The sequence below is a fragment of the Tachyglossus aculeatus genome, chromosome 1 (genome assembly GCF_015852505.1).
Source record: "Tachyglossus aculeatus isolate mTacAcu1 chromosome 1, mTacAcu1.pri, whole genome shotgun sequence".
NCBI lineage: Eukaryota > Metazoa > Chordata > Mammalia > Monotremata > Tachyglossidae > Tachyglossus > Tachyglossus aculeatus.
Genome location: NC_052066.1, coordinates 158,921,366 through 158,935,071, shown reverse-complemented (window position 1 = coordinate 158,935,071; position 13,706 = coordinate 158,921,366). Strand labels below are relative to the sequence as shown.

Genomic DNA, 13,706 nt, shown 5'->3' with positions numbered 1-13,706 from the left:
AAGCGCTTAACAAATACCATAATGATAATTATTACTTTCCCAAGAGCTTAGTACAGTGCTCTGCACACAGTAAGAGCCCAGTAAATACTGTCGAATGAGTGAATGAATCCACTCTCCTGCCACGCTCCCCCGGCCCAACCCCTACTTCTCTTTCTCCCCTAATGGGGCTCCTGCAAGGAATAGTGGGCGACCAGGGGGCTCCCCCTCGGCTTCAGGCCGACCCCTCTCCTTGCCCCAGGGGCCCTGTCGGCTCGTTTCCAGTAGCACGTGGGCGCGAGGTGGCCCTTGCATCCCCCGAGGACCCGGGGAACCAACCCTCCACCCCTAAACCCCCATCTCCGGAGGGAGAGAAGCCGCTCCGGCCCGACAACCGAAACGGGTTTATTACTATTAATAATATTGTTATATATAATATATTATTATTAATAATGGTATTTGTTAAGCGCTTACTGCGTGCCAACACTGTACTAAGCGCCGGGATGGATACAAGCAAATCGGGTTGGACACAGTCCCTGTCCCACGTGGGGCCCGGAAACCCCCCCCCATCCATCCATCCATCCATCCATTCATTCATTCAATTTTATTTACTGAGCGCTTCCTGGGTGCAGAACACTGTAAATAATAATAATAATAATAATAATACCCCATCCATCCATCCATTCAATTTTATTTACTGAGCGCTTCCTGGGTGCAGAACACTGTAAAAAAATAATAATAATAATAATACCCCATCCATCCATCCATTCAATTTTATTTACTGAGCGCTTCCTGGGTGCAGAACACTGTAATAATAATAATAATAATAATAATGATGGTATTCGTTAAGCGCTTACTATCTGCCAAGCACTGTTCTAAGCGCTGGGGGGAGTACAAGGTAATCAGGCTGTCCCACGCGGGGCTCACAGTCTTAATCCCCATTTTACAGATATGGGAACTGGGGCACAGAGAAGTTAAGTGACTTGCCGTACTAAGAGCTGGGAGAGTATACTACAGCAAATAAAGAGAGACGATCCCTGCCCCCAACGGGCTCACAGTCCACTGACCAGTCGGGACGCCCCCCGGCCCTTTGCCTTCTGGCGAGGAGGGGTCTCGGTGAAGTTAAGGGAGGGAGAAATATTTGCAGATCTCCCTTTCCACCACCCCCATACCGGGGTCCGATTTGGACCCCAGCGCTTAGAACAGTGCTTGGTCTATAGTAAGCGCCTAACAAATACCATCATTATTGTACTGTATTGTAGAGAAGCAGTGTGGCTTAGTGGAAAAAGCCCGGGCTTGGGAGTTGGAGGTCATGGGTTGTAATCCCGGCCCCGCCAATCAATCAATCAATCAATCGTATTTATTGAGCGCTTACTGTGTGCAGAGCACTGTACTAAGCGCTTGGGAAGTACAAGTTGGCAACATATAGAGACAGTCCCTACCCAACAGTGGGCTCACAGTCTAAAAGACTCACCGTCTAAAAGTCCGCCACTTTGCTGTGTGACTTTGGTTAAGTCACTTAACGTCTCTGTGCCTCAGTTCCCTCATCTGTAAAATGGGGGATTAAGACTGTGAGGCCCACGTGGGACCACCTGATGACCTTGAATCTGCCCCAGCGCTTCAAGCAGTGCTTGGCAGCTAGTAAGCGCTTAACAAATATCATCATTATTGTACTCTGGGGTGGGGGGACGGAAAGTTCGGTTGACCCCTTCCGCCCTCCGAATTTGTAAAGCAGATTTGGGGAGCCGCGCCCTCGGTGGGTCTCGCCGGATGGGGCCGGGGCATGGCAGCGACCACTAAAGGGTCCGGGCCGCTCCGAGTTTGGAGAGAAGCGGGGGGCTGCGGGCGAGATCTGGAGCCCACCGTTGGGTAGGGACCGTCTCTGTATGTTGCCAATTTGTACTTCCCAAGCGCTTAGTACAGTGCTCTGCACCTAGTAAGCGCTCCATACGATTGATGATGATGATCTGGGCGGGCGCATTGGCAGTGGGAAGGGGGGCAGCCCCCTCCACACACACACACACCCAGTCCGCCCCCGTGCCCATCCAGCCAGCCGTGCCAGCCGGTCCTGGCACCGCCCCGGGCTCGGGAGAGCCGTGACGGCCGTAGTCCGGGGGCCCGGGCGGGGGCAACGGCCGATCCCAACCTGGGCGGCGAGAACGGACCAGCCCCAGGGACCTGGCCTCCGTCCGGAGGTTGGAAGCGGGCGCGGCCGTGCACCTGGCACCTCTCCGGGCCCCGCGGCTTCACCGAAGCGGCACGACGGAGTGAGGAGGGCACGGGCTCGGGATTCCAATCCGGCGGCGGCGAGACCCCGGGCGAGCCGCCTCCGCGGGCCTCAGCTGCCCCCATCCGGAAAATGGGCGTCGGGACGGTGAGCCCCGCGTGGGGCGGGGGCGCGGCTTCGCCCGGGACGGCGCCCGGTACCTAGTGGGCGCCTCGGCCGGCGCCGCTTGCGGGGCTTTCCCGGGGAAGGGCGCGAAGACCCCCCGAGGGGCGGCCGGGGGGCGAGGACGATGGCGGGCGGGGGCTGCTGCCGCCGCCCCCCGGGCCGCCCGAACGAGGACAACGCGCGTTTCGCGGTGCTGGCGGCGCTGATCGTGCTGTACATGGTGTTCGGCGCGGCCGTGTTCTCGGCCATGGAGCGGGCCCAGGAGCGGGCCGCCCGCGCGCGCTGGGACCGCGCCCTGGCCAACTTCAGCCGCACCCACAACCTGAGCCGCGCCGCCCTGCGCGCCTTCCTCAGGGACTACGAGCGGGCCAACGCGGCCGGCATCCGCCTCGACGACCTCCGCCCGCGCTGGGACTTCGCCGGGGCCTTCTACTTCGTCGGCACCGTCGTGTCCACCATCGGTCAGTCCCCCCCGGGATCGCGCCCTCCCGCGGATCGGACGCCGCCCCGGGAGGCGGGAGGGCCCGGGTTCGTTCCACCAATCATCAATCAATCGTATTTATTGAGCGCTTACTATGCGCAGAGCACCGGACCGAGCGCTTGGGAAGTCCAAGTTGGCAACATCTAGAGACGGTCCCTAACAGTGGGCTCACAGTCTAGAAGGGGGAGACAGAGAACAAATCAATCAATCAGTCAATCGTATTTATTGAGCGATTACTGTGTGCAGAGCACTGGACTAAGCGCTTGGGAAGTACAAGTTGGCAACCTATAGAGACGGTCCCTGCCCCACAGTGGGCTCACAGGCTAGAAGGGGGAGACAGAGAACAAATCAATCAGTCAATCAATCAATCAATCGTAAATATTAAGCGCTTACTGTGCGCAGAGCACCGGACTAAGCGCTTGGGAAGTCCAAGTTGGCAACATCTGGAGACGGTCCCTGCCCAACAGTGGGCTCACAGTCTAGAAGGGGGAGACGGAGAACAAATCAATCAATCGTATTTATTGAGCGCTTACTGTGTGCAGAGCACTGGACTAAGCGCTTGGGAAGTCCAAGTTGGCAACATCTAGAGACGGTCCCTGCCCAACAGTGGTCTCACAGGCTAGAAGGGGGAGACAGAGAACAAATCAATCAATCAATCATTCAGTCATCAAACGTATTTATTGAGCGCTTACTGTGTGCAGAGCACTGGACTAAGCGCTTGGGAAGTACAAGTTGGACGGTCCCTGCCCAACAGTGGGCTCACAGTCTAGAAGGGGGAGACAGAGAACAAAACCAAACACACTAACAAAATAAATGGAATAGATATGTACAGGTAAAATAGAGTAGTAAATATGTGCAAACATATATACATATATACAGGTGCTGTGGGGAAGGGAAGGAGGTAAGATGGGGGGATGGAGAGGGGGCAATCAATCAGTCAGTCGTATTTATTGAGCGCTTACTGTGTGCAGAGCACCGGACTAAGCGCCTGGGAAGTCCAAGTTGGCAACATCTAGGGATGGTCCCTGCCCAACAGTGGGCTCACAGTCTAGAAGGGGGAGACAGAGAACAAATCAATCAGTCAATCGTAAATATTGAGCGCTTACTATGTGCAGAGCACCGGACTAAGCGCTTGGGAAGTCCAAGTTGGCAACATCTAGAGACGGTCCCTGCCCAACAGCGGGCTCACAGTCTAGAAGGGGGAGACAGACAACAAAACCAAACATACTAACAAAATAAATGGAATAGATGTGTACAAGTAAAATAAATAGAGTAATAAATATGTACAAACATATATACAGGTGTTGTGGGGAAGGGAAGGAGGTGGGATGGAGGGGGGCAATCAATCAGTCAGTCGTATTTATTGAGCGCTTACTGTGTGCAGAGCACTGGACTAAGCGCTTGGGAAGTCCAAGTTGGCAACATCTAGAGACGGTCCCTGCCCAACAGTGGGCTCATAGTCTAGAAGGGGGATACAGAGAACAAAACCAAACATACTAACAAAATAAAATAGACTAGATAGGTACAAGTAAAATAAATAGAGTAATAAATATGCACAAACATATATAAAGGTGCTGTGGGGAAGGGAAGGAGGTAAGGTGGGGGCATGGAGGGGGGCAATCAGTCAGTCGTATTTATTGAGCGCTTACTGTGCGCAGAGCACTGGACTAAGCGCTTGGGAAGTACAAGTTGGCAACATCTAGAGACGGTCCCTGCGCAACAGTGGGCTCACAGTCTAGAAGGGGGAGACAGAGAACAAAACCAAACATACTAACAAAATAAACGGAATAGATATGTACAAGTAAAATAAATAGAGTAATAAATATGTACAAACATATATACAGGTGCTGTGGGGAAGGGAAGGAGGTAAGATGGGGGGGATGGAGAGGGGCAATCAATCAATCGTATTTATTGAGTGCTTACTGTGTGCAGAGCACTGTACGCAGCGCTTGGGAAGTACAAGTTGGCAACATATAGAGACGGCCCCTGCCCAACAGTGGGCTCACAGTCTAGAAGGGGGAGACAGAGAACAAAACCAAACAGACCAACAAAATAAAGTAAATAGAATAGATATGTACAAGTAAAATAAATAGAGTAATAAATACGAACATACATATATACAGGTGCTGTGGGGAAGGGAAGGAGATAAGGCGGGGGGATGGAGAGGGGCAGGAGGGGGAGAGGAAGGAGGGGTCTCAGTCTGGGAAGGCCTCCTGGAGGAGGTGAGCTCTCAGGGCCTTGAAGGGAGGAAGAGAGCGCTTACTGTGTGCAGAGCACTGTTCTAAGCGCTTGGAAAGTACAAGTTGGCAACATACAGAGACGGTCCCGACCCAACAACGGGTTCTAATCCCACTTCCGCCAGTTGTCTGTAGGGCAATCTTGGGCAAGTCATTTCACTAGAAGCAGCGTGGCTTTGTGCCTAGAGCGCGGGTTGGGGAGACAGAAGGTCCTGGGTTCTACTCCCGCCACTTGTCTGCTGCGCGACCTTGGGCGAGTCATTTTTACTAGAAGCAGCGCGGCTTAGTGGCAAGAGCAGCAGCGTGGCACAGTGGAAAGAGCCCGGGCTTTGGAGTCAGAGGTCATGGGTTCAAATCCCGGCTCTGCCAACTGTCAGCTGTGTGACTTTGGGCGAGTCACTTCACTTCTTTGTGCCTCAGTTCCCTCATCTGTAAAATGGGGATTAAGACTGTGAGCCCCCCGTGGGACAACCTGATCACCTTGTAATCTCCCCAGCGCTTAGAACAGTGCTTTGCACGTAGTAAGCGTTTAATAAATGCCATTAAAAAAAAAAGAGCACGGACTTGGGAGGCAGAGGACATGGGTGCTTATCCCGGCTCCGCCACTTGTCGGCTCTTTATTGCAAATTGTACTTTTCCAAGCACTCACTACAGTACTCTCACACGGTGAGTGCCCAATAAATACGATTGAATGAATGAATGAATGCTGTGTGGCCTTGGGCAAGTCGATTCACTTCTCTGGGCCTCAGTTACCTAATCTGTAAAATGGGGGTTAAGACTGTGAGCCCCACGAGGGACTACCTGATTACCTCATATCTACCCCAGCGCTTAGAACAGTGTTTGGCACATAGTAAGTGCTTAACAAATACCGTCATTATTATTCTCAGTGCCTGTTAAATGGGGGTTGAGACGGTGAGCCCCACGTGGGACAGGGACTGGTGCAACCCGACTTGCTTGTCCACCCCAGGGTTTAGTAGTAATCATCGTCATCATCATGGTATTTGTTAAGCGCTTACTATGTGCATCAGGCACTGTACTGAGCGCTGTGGTGGATACAAGCAAATCGGATGGGACGCAGTCCCTGTCCCGCATGGGACTCACCGTCTCAATCCCCATTTTTCAGATGAGGGAACTGAGGCACAGAGAAGTGAAGTGACTTGCCGAAGGTCACACAGCAGAAAAGTGGCAGAGCCGAGTGCCTGGCACATAGTAAGTCCTTAAAAAACATTACAAGGATTATGATCATCCCCAGTTCTCCGCGGGGGAAGGGAGGGAGGGAGGATGAGTGAGAGTGAGAGTGTGTGTGTGTGTGTGTGTGTGTGTGTGTGTGTGTGTGTGTGTGTGTGGCCGGAGGGGACCCTAGGCACCGCCAAAGGTGGGGGCTCCCGGGACAGTTCACGGGTCCCAAGTTAACCCAGGGTCGCGTTGTCCTCCCCCCTTTCCGTGTGCACCGCATCCTCTTCAGCAGAGTCCACGTGAATGTCTTGCCCGCCCTCCCCCCGCCCGGGGTGTCATTCTCCTCCGGTCAGGAGCATAGGTCGAGTCAGGCAGACTGTTGTTGTTTTTATTGTTTTTCGTAGTGGTTATGCGCTTAATGTGTTCCAGGCACTGGACTAAATGCTGGGGTGGATTATTCATTCATTCATTCATTCAGTCGTATCTATTGAGCGCTCACCCTGTGCAAAACACTGTACTAAGCGCTTAGAAAGTACAATACAGCAATAAAGAGAGACAGTCCCTGAGTTAGGTTGGTCAAGATGCCCTGCCCTGCAAAGGACTCACAGTCTTAATCCCCATTGTATGGATTAGGTAATTGAGGCACAGAGAGCCCGGGCCTGGGGATCAGAAGGTCATGGGTTCCAATCCCGGCCCTGCTACATGTCTGCTGTGTGACCCTGGACAAGTCACTTAACTTCTCTATTCCTCAGGTACCTCATCCGTAAAAAATGGGGATTAAGAGTGTGAGTCCAATGTGGGACAGGGACTGTGTCCAACCTGATTATCTTGTATCTACCCCAGCGCTTAGAACAGTGCTTAGCACATAGTAAGTGCTTAGAAAGTACCATAATTAATTAATTAAGGGTCTGCCCGAGGTCACAGAGCAGACAAGTGGGTTTAGAACCCAGGTCCTCTGGCTCCCAGGCCCGTGCTGTATCATGCTCTGTCCAGGTCATGCTGCTTCTCCAACAGCCTGGGAAAAAGGAGAAACATCTTCCCCTCATTTTCAGTTCCAAGGCCTCTGGGAGAGGGCAGGGGGTGGCTGTGGGAAGCTGCCCCACCGTGCAAAGATTGAACCAGAGAACTGCCCCCCTTTCCACGCACAAAGATCCGGGACAAGCCTAAGCTGCCTCTGCCAGCCCCCACTTGGGATCTGTAGGGATCAGCCTGCCCCAAACCCCAGTGGCCCCTTGGGTCATACTAGGTGATGATGATGAGGATGATTATGGTACTTGTTAAGCGCTTACTATGTGCAAAGCACTGTTCTAAGCGCTGGTGGGGGATACAAGGTGATCAGGTTGTCCCACGTGGGGCTCACAGTCAATCGCATTTTACAGATGAGGTAACTGAGGCACAGAGAAGTTAAGTGGCTTGTCCAAGTTCCCACAGCTGACAAGTGGCGGAGCAGGGAATCGAACCCATGACCTCTGGCTCCAAAGCCCGTGCTCTTAAGAATCCATGCCCAGAGCCTGTACAGTTGATCTGTGGTCACTGTTAGCATCACTCTCCCCACCCAGCCCCGTTTTCATGGGTGGCCTGAGTGCCTACGCCTGATCCTCCTGACTCCAGACAGGACGTTAGGGGCCGGGGATTGGGCGGTGGGGGGCGGGGAGGGGGGCGGCTTTCTTTCCTAGAAGTTTTAACCGTCATTATTTTCAAGAAAATGCCATAGGTTGGGTAAGAATGGAAGAGCCTTGAGTATACTGTGTTTAGCCCCGACCCTTGAAGAGTTGAGGGGGACACTCCCTTCAAAGCCCTACTGAGAGCTCACCTTCCCGGACTGAGCCCCCTCCTTCCTCTCCCCCTCCTCCCCGTCCCCATCCCCCCACCATACCTCCTTCCCTTCCCCTCCCCACAGCACCTGTATATATGTATATATGTTTGTACATATTTATTACTCTATTTTACTTGTACATATTTATTCTATTTATTTTATTTTGTTAATATGTTTTGTTTTGTTGTCTGTCTCCCCCTTCTAGACGGTGAGCCCGCTGTTGGGTAGGGACTGTCTCTATATGTTGACAACTTGTACTTCCCAAGCACTTAATACAGTGCTCTGCACGCAGTAAGCGCTCAATAAATACGATTGAATGAATGAATGAATGATCAAACTGAGTCCTATACCTTATGTAGTGGTTTTTACCCCATTACTTCCATGAGAACAAGAAAGAAAACACTCTAGAAATCTCTTACAAAGGGTTATGAGCCCAGAAAACGTAGTAGGATCCGACAATTGCTATGATTTCCCCTGATCTTGTCCCAGAAGCAGAAGAGGGGTAATCGTCAACAACAACAACAAATGGAAAATAAAATGAGGAGCTTTAGTATAATTGCCACCTGTAACCCATAACTCTTCCTTACCACTCCCCGGGGGGCCTTGGGACAAGGGGAAATTTGTTAATGAAGTGGAATGGTGAATCTTGAAGCTGGAATAGCTCTCTCTCTGTTCTGCTAAGGTGATTTATTTTAGAGAGGATGGGTCATTCATTTTTGAGAGGATGGGTCTTTCACTAGGGCCCTTTGACCCAGTCCCAACCAACCCAACTTCACTTGCTTGATGTTTCATCTGGGACACTAGGCTTTAAGCCTCCTTATGGATTTTAGGACAAATATTACTTTAATGGATTTCCCTTCAAATGTGTAATCTCGGGGCTGTGGATCTGTGCCTTTCTCCCTGTTCTCTCACTCCCCAAGCAGGAGTGTGGTGTTCCAGGGTGTTTCTTTCCCGCAGTGACTATTCTTTCCTGTAGCTATTTGTAGAGTAGAACCCTTTGAAACGCTAATCTCTCTTCTTCCTCACGAGTCCTATTGTGTGATGATTTCCCCCCCACCCCTCGGGGAAACCTCATTATCTGGTACTCATTCTTGCCTTTTCGGTGGTGCTTCTGAAGCATCATGGTTGTGGTCACTGCCTTCAATATCCTGGGTCTAAATTCAGCAACAAGTTGGGCTTTTAGACTGTGAGCCCACTGTTGGGTAGGGACTGTCTCTATATGTTGCCAACTTGTACTTCCCAAGCGCTTAGTACAGTGCTCTGCACACAGTAAGCGCTCAATAAATACGATTGATTGATTGATTGATTGATTGGAATATTCTTGGCATTACTGGCTATTACTCCCTCTTCCAAGGAAAGGTTCAAGTTTCCTTGGGCTAAGATGTGATAGTTCTTCCTTAGTGTAGAAGTGCTCCTCAGAGTTCCAACCCTAAACCCCAACTGTATTGATAATGCACACTGTCAGAATTTGTTAGTGTTGCTAAGGATAATGGATATTTAGAGAATATCCAGTATTCATGATGTATTGCAGACTGTGTTTTGAAGTTCTAGAATGTTACGGTTTTTGTGATTCTTCACCTACCACCACTTGAATTGTTACCACTTTCTATGCCGCTGGTGGTTTGACAGTTTCAAGTAAATGAATTTCTTTCTGCCAAAGGAAGCAAAAACAAGCAGTGCACAATAAGAATTATGCCAGAATTGAAAAATACAGGCAAATTATAGTATCTCTTTAAAAAGTCAGTGACAAATTATTGGTCTCCCCTCTCCCCGGGTACATCCAATATTTTTTTAAGATTAATTAAATCTATTGTTCAGGGATTTTTTTCAATGAAAACTTTTTTTTTTAATTAAGCATCCCCTTCTTTTATCAGACCGAGTTGGTAATTAATGAGCCGAGCTGATTAGTATGAGGCTGCAGGGCTAGAAAACAATTAAGTCTGGGCTAGTAAAAATTTCAATAAAAATTAAAATTGCAACCTAAATACTGAGTCAGTATTTCTTAAGGTAGCAGATGCCCTTAGCATTAGATGTATTATTGTTGAGTCTTTGGCAAGTGTAGGATAAGTGATAACTGAAAATCACATCCATCTGACTTCTGGTGTTACCACAGCCTTGCTAATGGAAGTTCTGGATTCCCAGCCAGCAAGTCACAGGGTCAGATAACCTAGGAATCTTGTCAGTCAGTCAATCACATTTATTGAGTGGCTACTGTGTGCAGAGCACTGTACTAAGCACTTGGGAGGGTATAACAGACACATTCCCTGCCCACAACATGCTTACAGTCTAGTGGGGGAGAAGATGTTAGTATAAATAAATCAGTAACGGATATGGACGTTTAATGCAGAAAGACCAGAAAGTGAAATTGACCTGGCTGGTTTTGAGTGTGGATAGAAGTTAAACTCAACTATTATCATTTGTACCCTGGACTCCTGAGATGCCTAGGTATTAGTTTCACTTTCTATGTTGAGCACTATTGAGCAGGTCCAGATTTAGGAAAGATTAGGCTTAGGGTTTACATGTTTTGTGGGGCTCCCATGTGGCCCACAATCAATCAATCAATCAGTCACTGGTATTTATTGAGCACATACTATGTGCAGAATACTGTACTAAGCGCTTGGGAGAATACAATGCAACAGAATTAGCATCCCGGTAAAGTCATACGCACAGCTCTGTGCAGAAACCCTTGCAGGGTTTCTGTGTGGCCCATGTTGCTGGTAAAGTCATGCTCACTGACATGTGGTGGTCACACATGACACCGCATGATTGCATCATCGTGCCACAATGTACACTTCTCCATCCAGACTACAACAGCTTCTCCTTTCAAATCCTCCAGATTGAAGCTATTCCCAATTTCAAGCCCTCCTGAAAAAATGTACAAGGCATACACACCTTCTTCAAAACTCCAGGTCCTTAGTGGTGGCAGCAGCACAAGTAGCATGGGGAAGAAGGGCTTCCCAGGATCCTCCCAACTGTGGCACCAGGCCGGGAGATTCTGCAGGGATAATGGTAGTAGCAGCCCAGGGACCAGAGGTGGCAGAAGTGACAGCAGTGATTTGTGCACTAGCTCCAATGGGAAACTGGGATATACTATCAATCAATCAATCAATCATATTTATTGAGCGCTTACTGTGTGCAGAGCACTGTACTAAGCGCTTGGGAAGTACAAGCTGGCAACATATAGAGACAGTCCCTACCCAACAGTGGGCTCACAGTCTAGAAGGGGGAGACAGAGAACAAAACCAAACACACTAACAAAATAAAATAAGTAGAATAGATAGGTACAAGTAAAATAAATGATGGTGGCAATAAATAGGGTACTCAACCCCCCTAGGTTGTGGCATGCCTTTACGCTCATCTGATCACCTCTAATAGCCCAGTTCTTCTTAGGAGGGGTGCTGGTGTGGAGGGGAATTGCTGGGAGAAGTAAAGTGGTGCTGGAAGCATGCTGGGGAGTGGCACATTGAGAAGCAGCGTTTTATGTTGTTACTTGCGATTTGTAGTAGTAATGGGGGCAGGTGTGGGTAGGTTTCTGAAGCCCGGTGGGCCCTTTTGAGCCCAAGGTTTAAGCTCCTTAACCCCCCTTGGGCATCAGCAAACTCAATGATAGGAAGCAAGCAGGTGCTGTTATCTATGGAATCCTGAGCCTTCTCTTCCTTTCACCCATGCCTTCTCTCTTCATATGTGGGCCCTCGGTCTCCTACCCATTTGCCAATCTACAGGATTTATTTTTTCTTCAGCAAACCATCGCCTAAGGATACATTATCATGCTCAGCAGGAGAGAGTGAAGATTGCTGACTGCAGGAGGGACCTGTACCCCACCACTAGCACAAATGAAGTGCACAACAATTTCCAGTGCAGGCTGGAAATACAAGGCTCTACTTTGCAATGGTTCCTACTAGTACTGACATGGCCTAGCCCTACAAGTTTAAGTTTAGCTTTGTCCTGAGTTAACTCTAATCAGGTCTTGTGAGCTTTTCTAAATCTGTGCAGTGCCACACTGCCTGGTAATAATGATAATTGTGGTATTTGTTAAGCATGCAGTATGTGCCAGGCAATGTACCAAGTCCTGGGGTAGATACAAGATAATCGGGTTGGAAACAGTCCCTGTCCCTTACAGGCCTCAGTCTTAATCCCGATTTTACAGATGAGGTAACTGAGGTCCAGAGAAGTGAAGTGACTTGCCCAAGATCACACAGTAGACAAGAGGCAGAGGCAGGATTAGAACCCAGGTCCTCTGACTCCCAGGCCTGTGCTCTATACACTAGGCCAAGCTGCTTAGAACTGATTATGGATCATTTTGCTCATCTGCTTTTAAGTCTTGTTTCAGGATGCTCAACTGATTCACGTTCAGCAATTTTTTACTTCCCAACTTGTGTTGGGTCCTTCAACACAGGGCCCCTTGCTTAAGCCAGCATGGCCAAGTGGAAAGAACATAGGCTTGGGGGTCCCAGGACATGGGTTATAATTCTGGCTCTGCCAGTTACCTACTGTGTGGCCTTGGGCAAGTCACTTAACTTTTCTGTGTTTCAGTTTCCTCACCTGTAAAATGGGTATTCATTTTACAGTCATCTTTCTCCTACTTAGACTGTGAGTCCCATATGGAACCGGGACTGTGATCCAACCTGATTATCCTGTATCAATCCCCAGCATTAGATACAGTGCTTGGCACATAGTAAGTGCTTACATGCCACTATAATAGCTATATATTATTATTGCTATTATTAAGCTACAGCTGCCTTCACAGCTAAGGACCTCAGACCTCCACTTTTTTGTTTTCATTTGCCTGGGAAAATGATGTCCTTACCACTTCTCCCCAGTTCTAACTCATCCAGAAGCCAATGGGAGGACTGTGAAACTGGATCCTTCAGTATTTCAGTAGTTCTTCTATTTGGGCACTGGGCAGAGATACAGTATATTCTCCTTAGTATTCTTACTGAGTTAGGATTGATAGAGCTAGAAAAAGGGAGTAAGCTGGAAAAGCATTACCTTTGTGACAAACTAGCTGTGACTAGAGCAGTGTACTAAGTGCTTGGGAGAGTACAATATAGCAGACACATTCGATGCTCACAATGAGTTTATAGTCTAGAGTTTAGCATATGGAAAATCATAATGGCAGGTAGCAAGTGCGCATCTCAAAGAAAACCTGGTCACAGTAATTTAGAGTACTACTGTATGGCAAGTATAGAAGGTTGAAGGCACTACTACTGTTAGGAGAAAAATGTTGGATTTCTGAGATCCTTGTAGATAACTTCACATTGGTTAGTATCTTGAAATGGCCAGCTAATCAACTTTTACCCAGTGAAGCAGAAGCTATTGAAATTTGTTCAGCCTTGAGATGTAGCACCCAAGAAATGATTCTTTTTAAAGCCTGGTTTTCTCTGTTCAGCGTGTGAAATTTGGCAGTATTAAATGGAATAGGGAGAGGTGGAAGACTGTCACCAGTGCTGTGGGTCAGAAGACAAGGCAGAAGGCAAGGGTTCCAACTGACTCTGGAGCACCGAGAGAGAAAATGCCTCACATCCTAATAAAATTATGTTGCATTGCAATATTTGTTTTAACCCTGACATTAGGAGGATTCTGTTCAGAAAGTATTTTTGTGGATGGCCCTTAACATAGGAAAACTTT

The 13,706-nt window shown here is 49.0% G+C and overlaps 1 protein-coding gene across 1 annotated transcript in view; it reads left to right on the top strand.

Moving 5' to 3' along the window:
• The first annotated feature begins 2,411 nt into the window (after positions 1-2,411).
• KCNK13 (potassium two pore domain channel subfamily K member 13) overlaps positions 2,412-13,706 on the top strand; it is a 105,790-nt gene continuing 94,495 nt past the window's right edge. Inside the window, exon 1 of the mRNA XM_038752850.1 lies at positions 2,412-2,829. Coding sequence (XP_038608778.1) covers positions 2,493-2,829 — 337 coding nt within the window. The 5' untranslated portion in view covers positions 2,412-2,492. The remainder of the gene's footprint in view (positions 2,830-13,706) is intronic.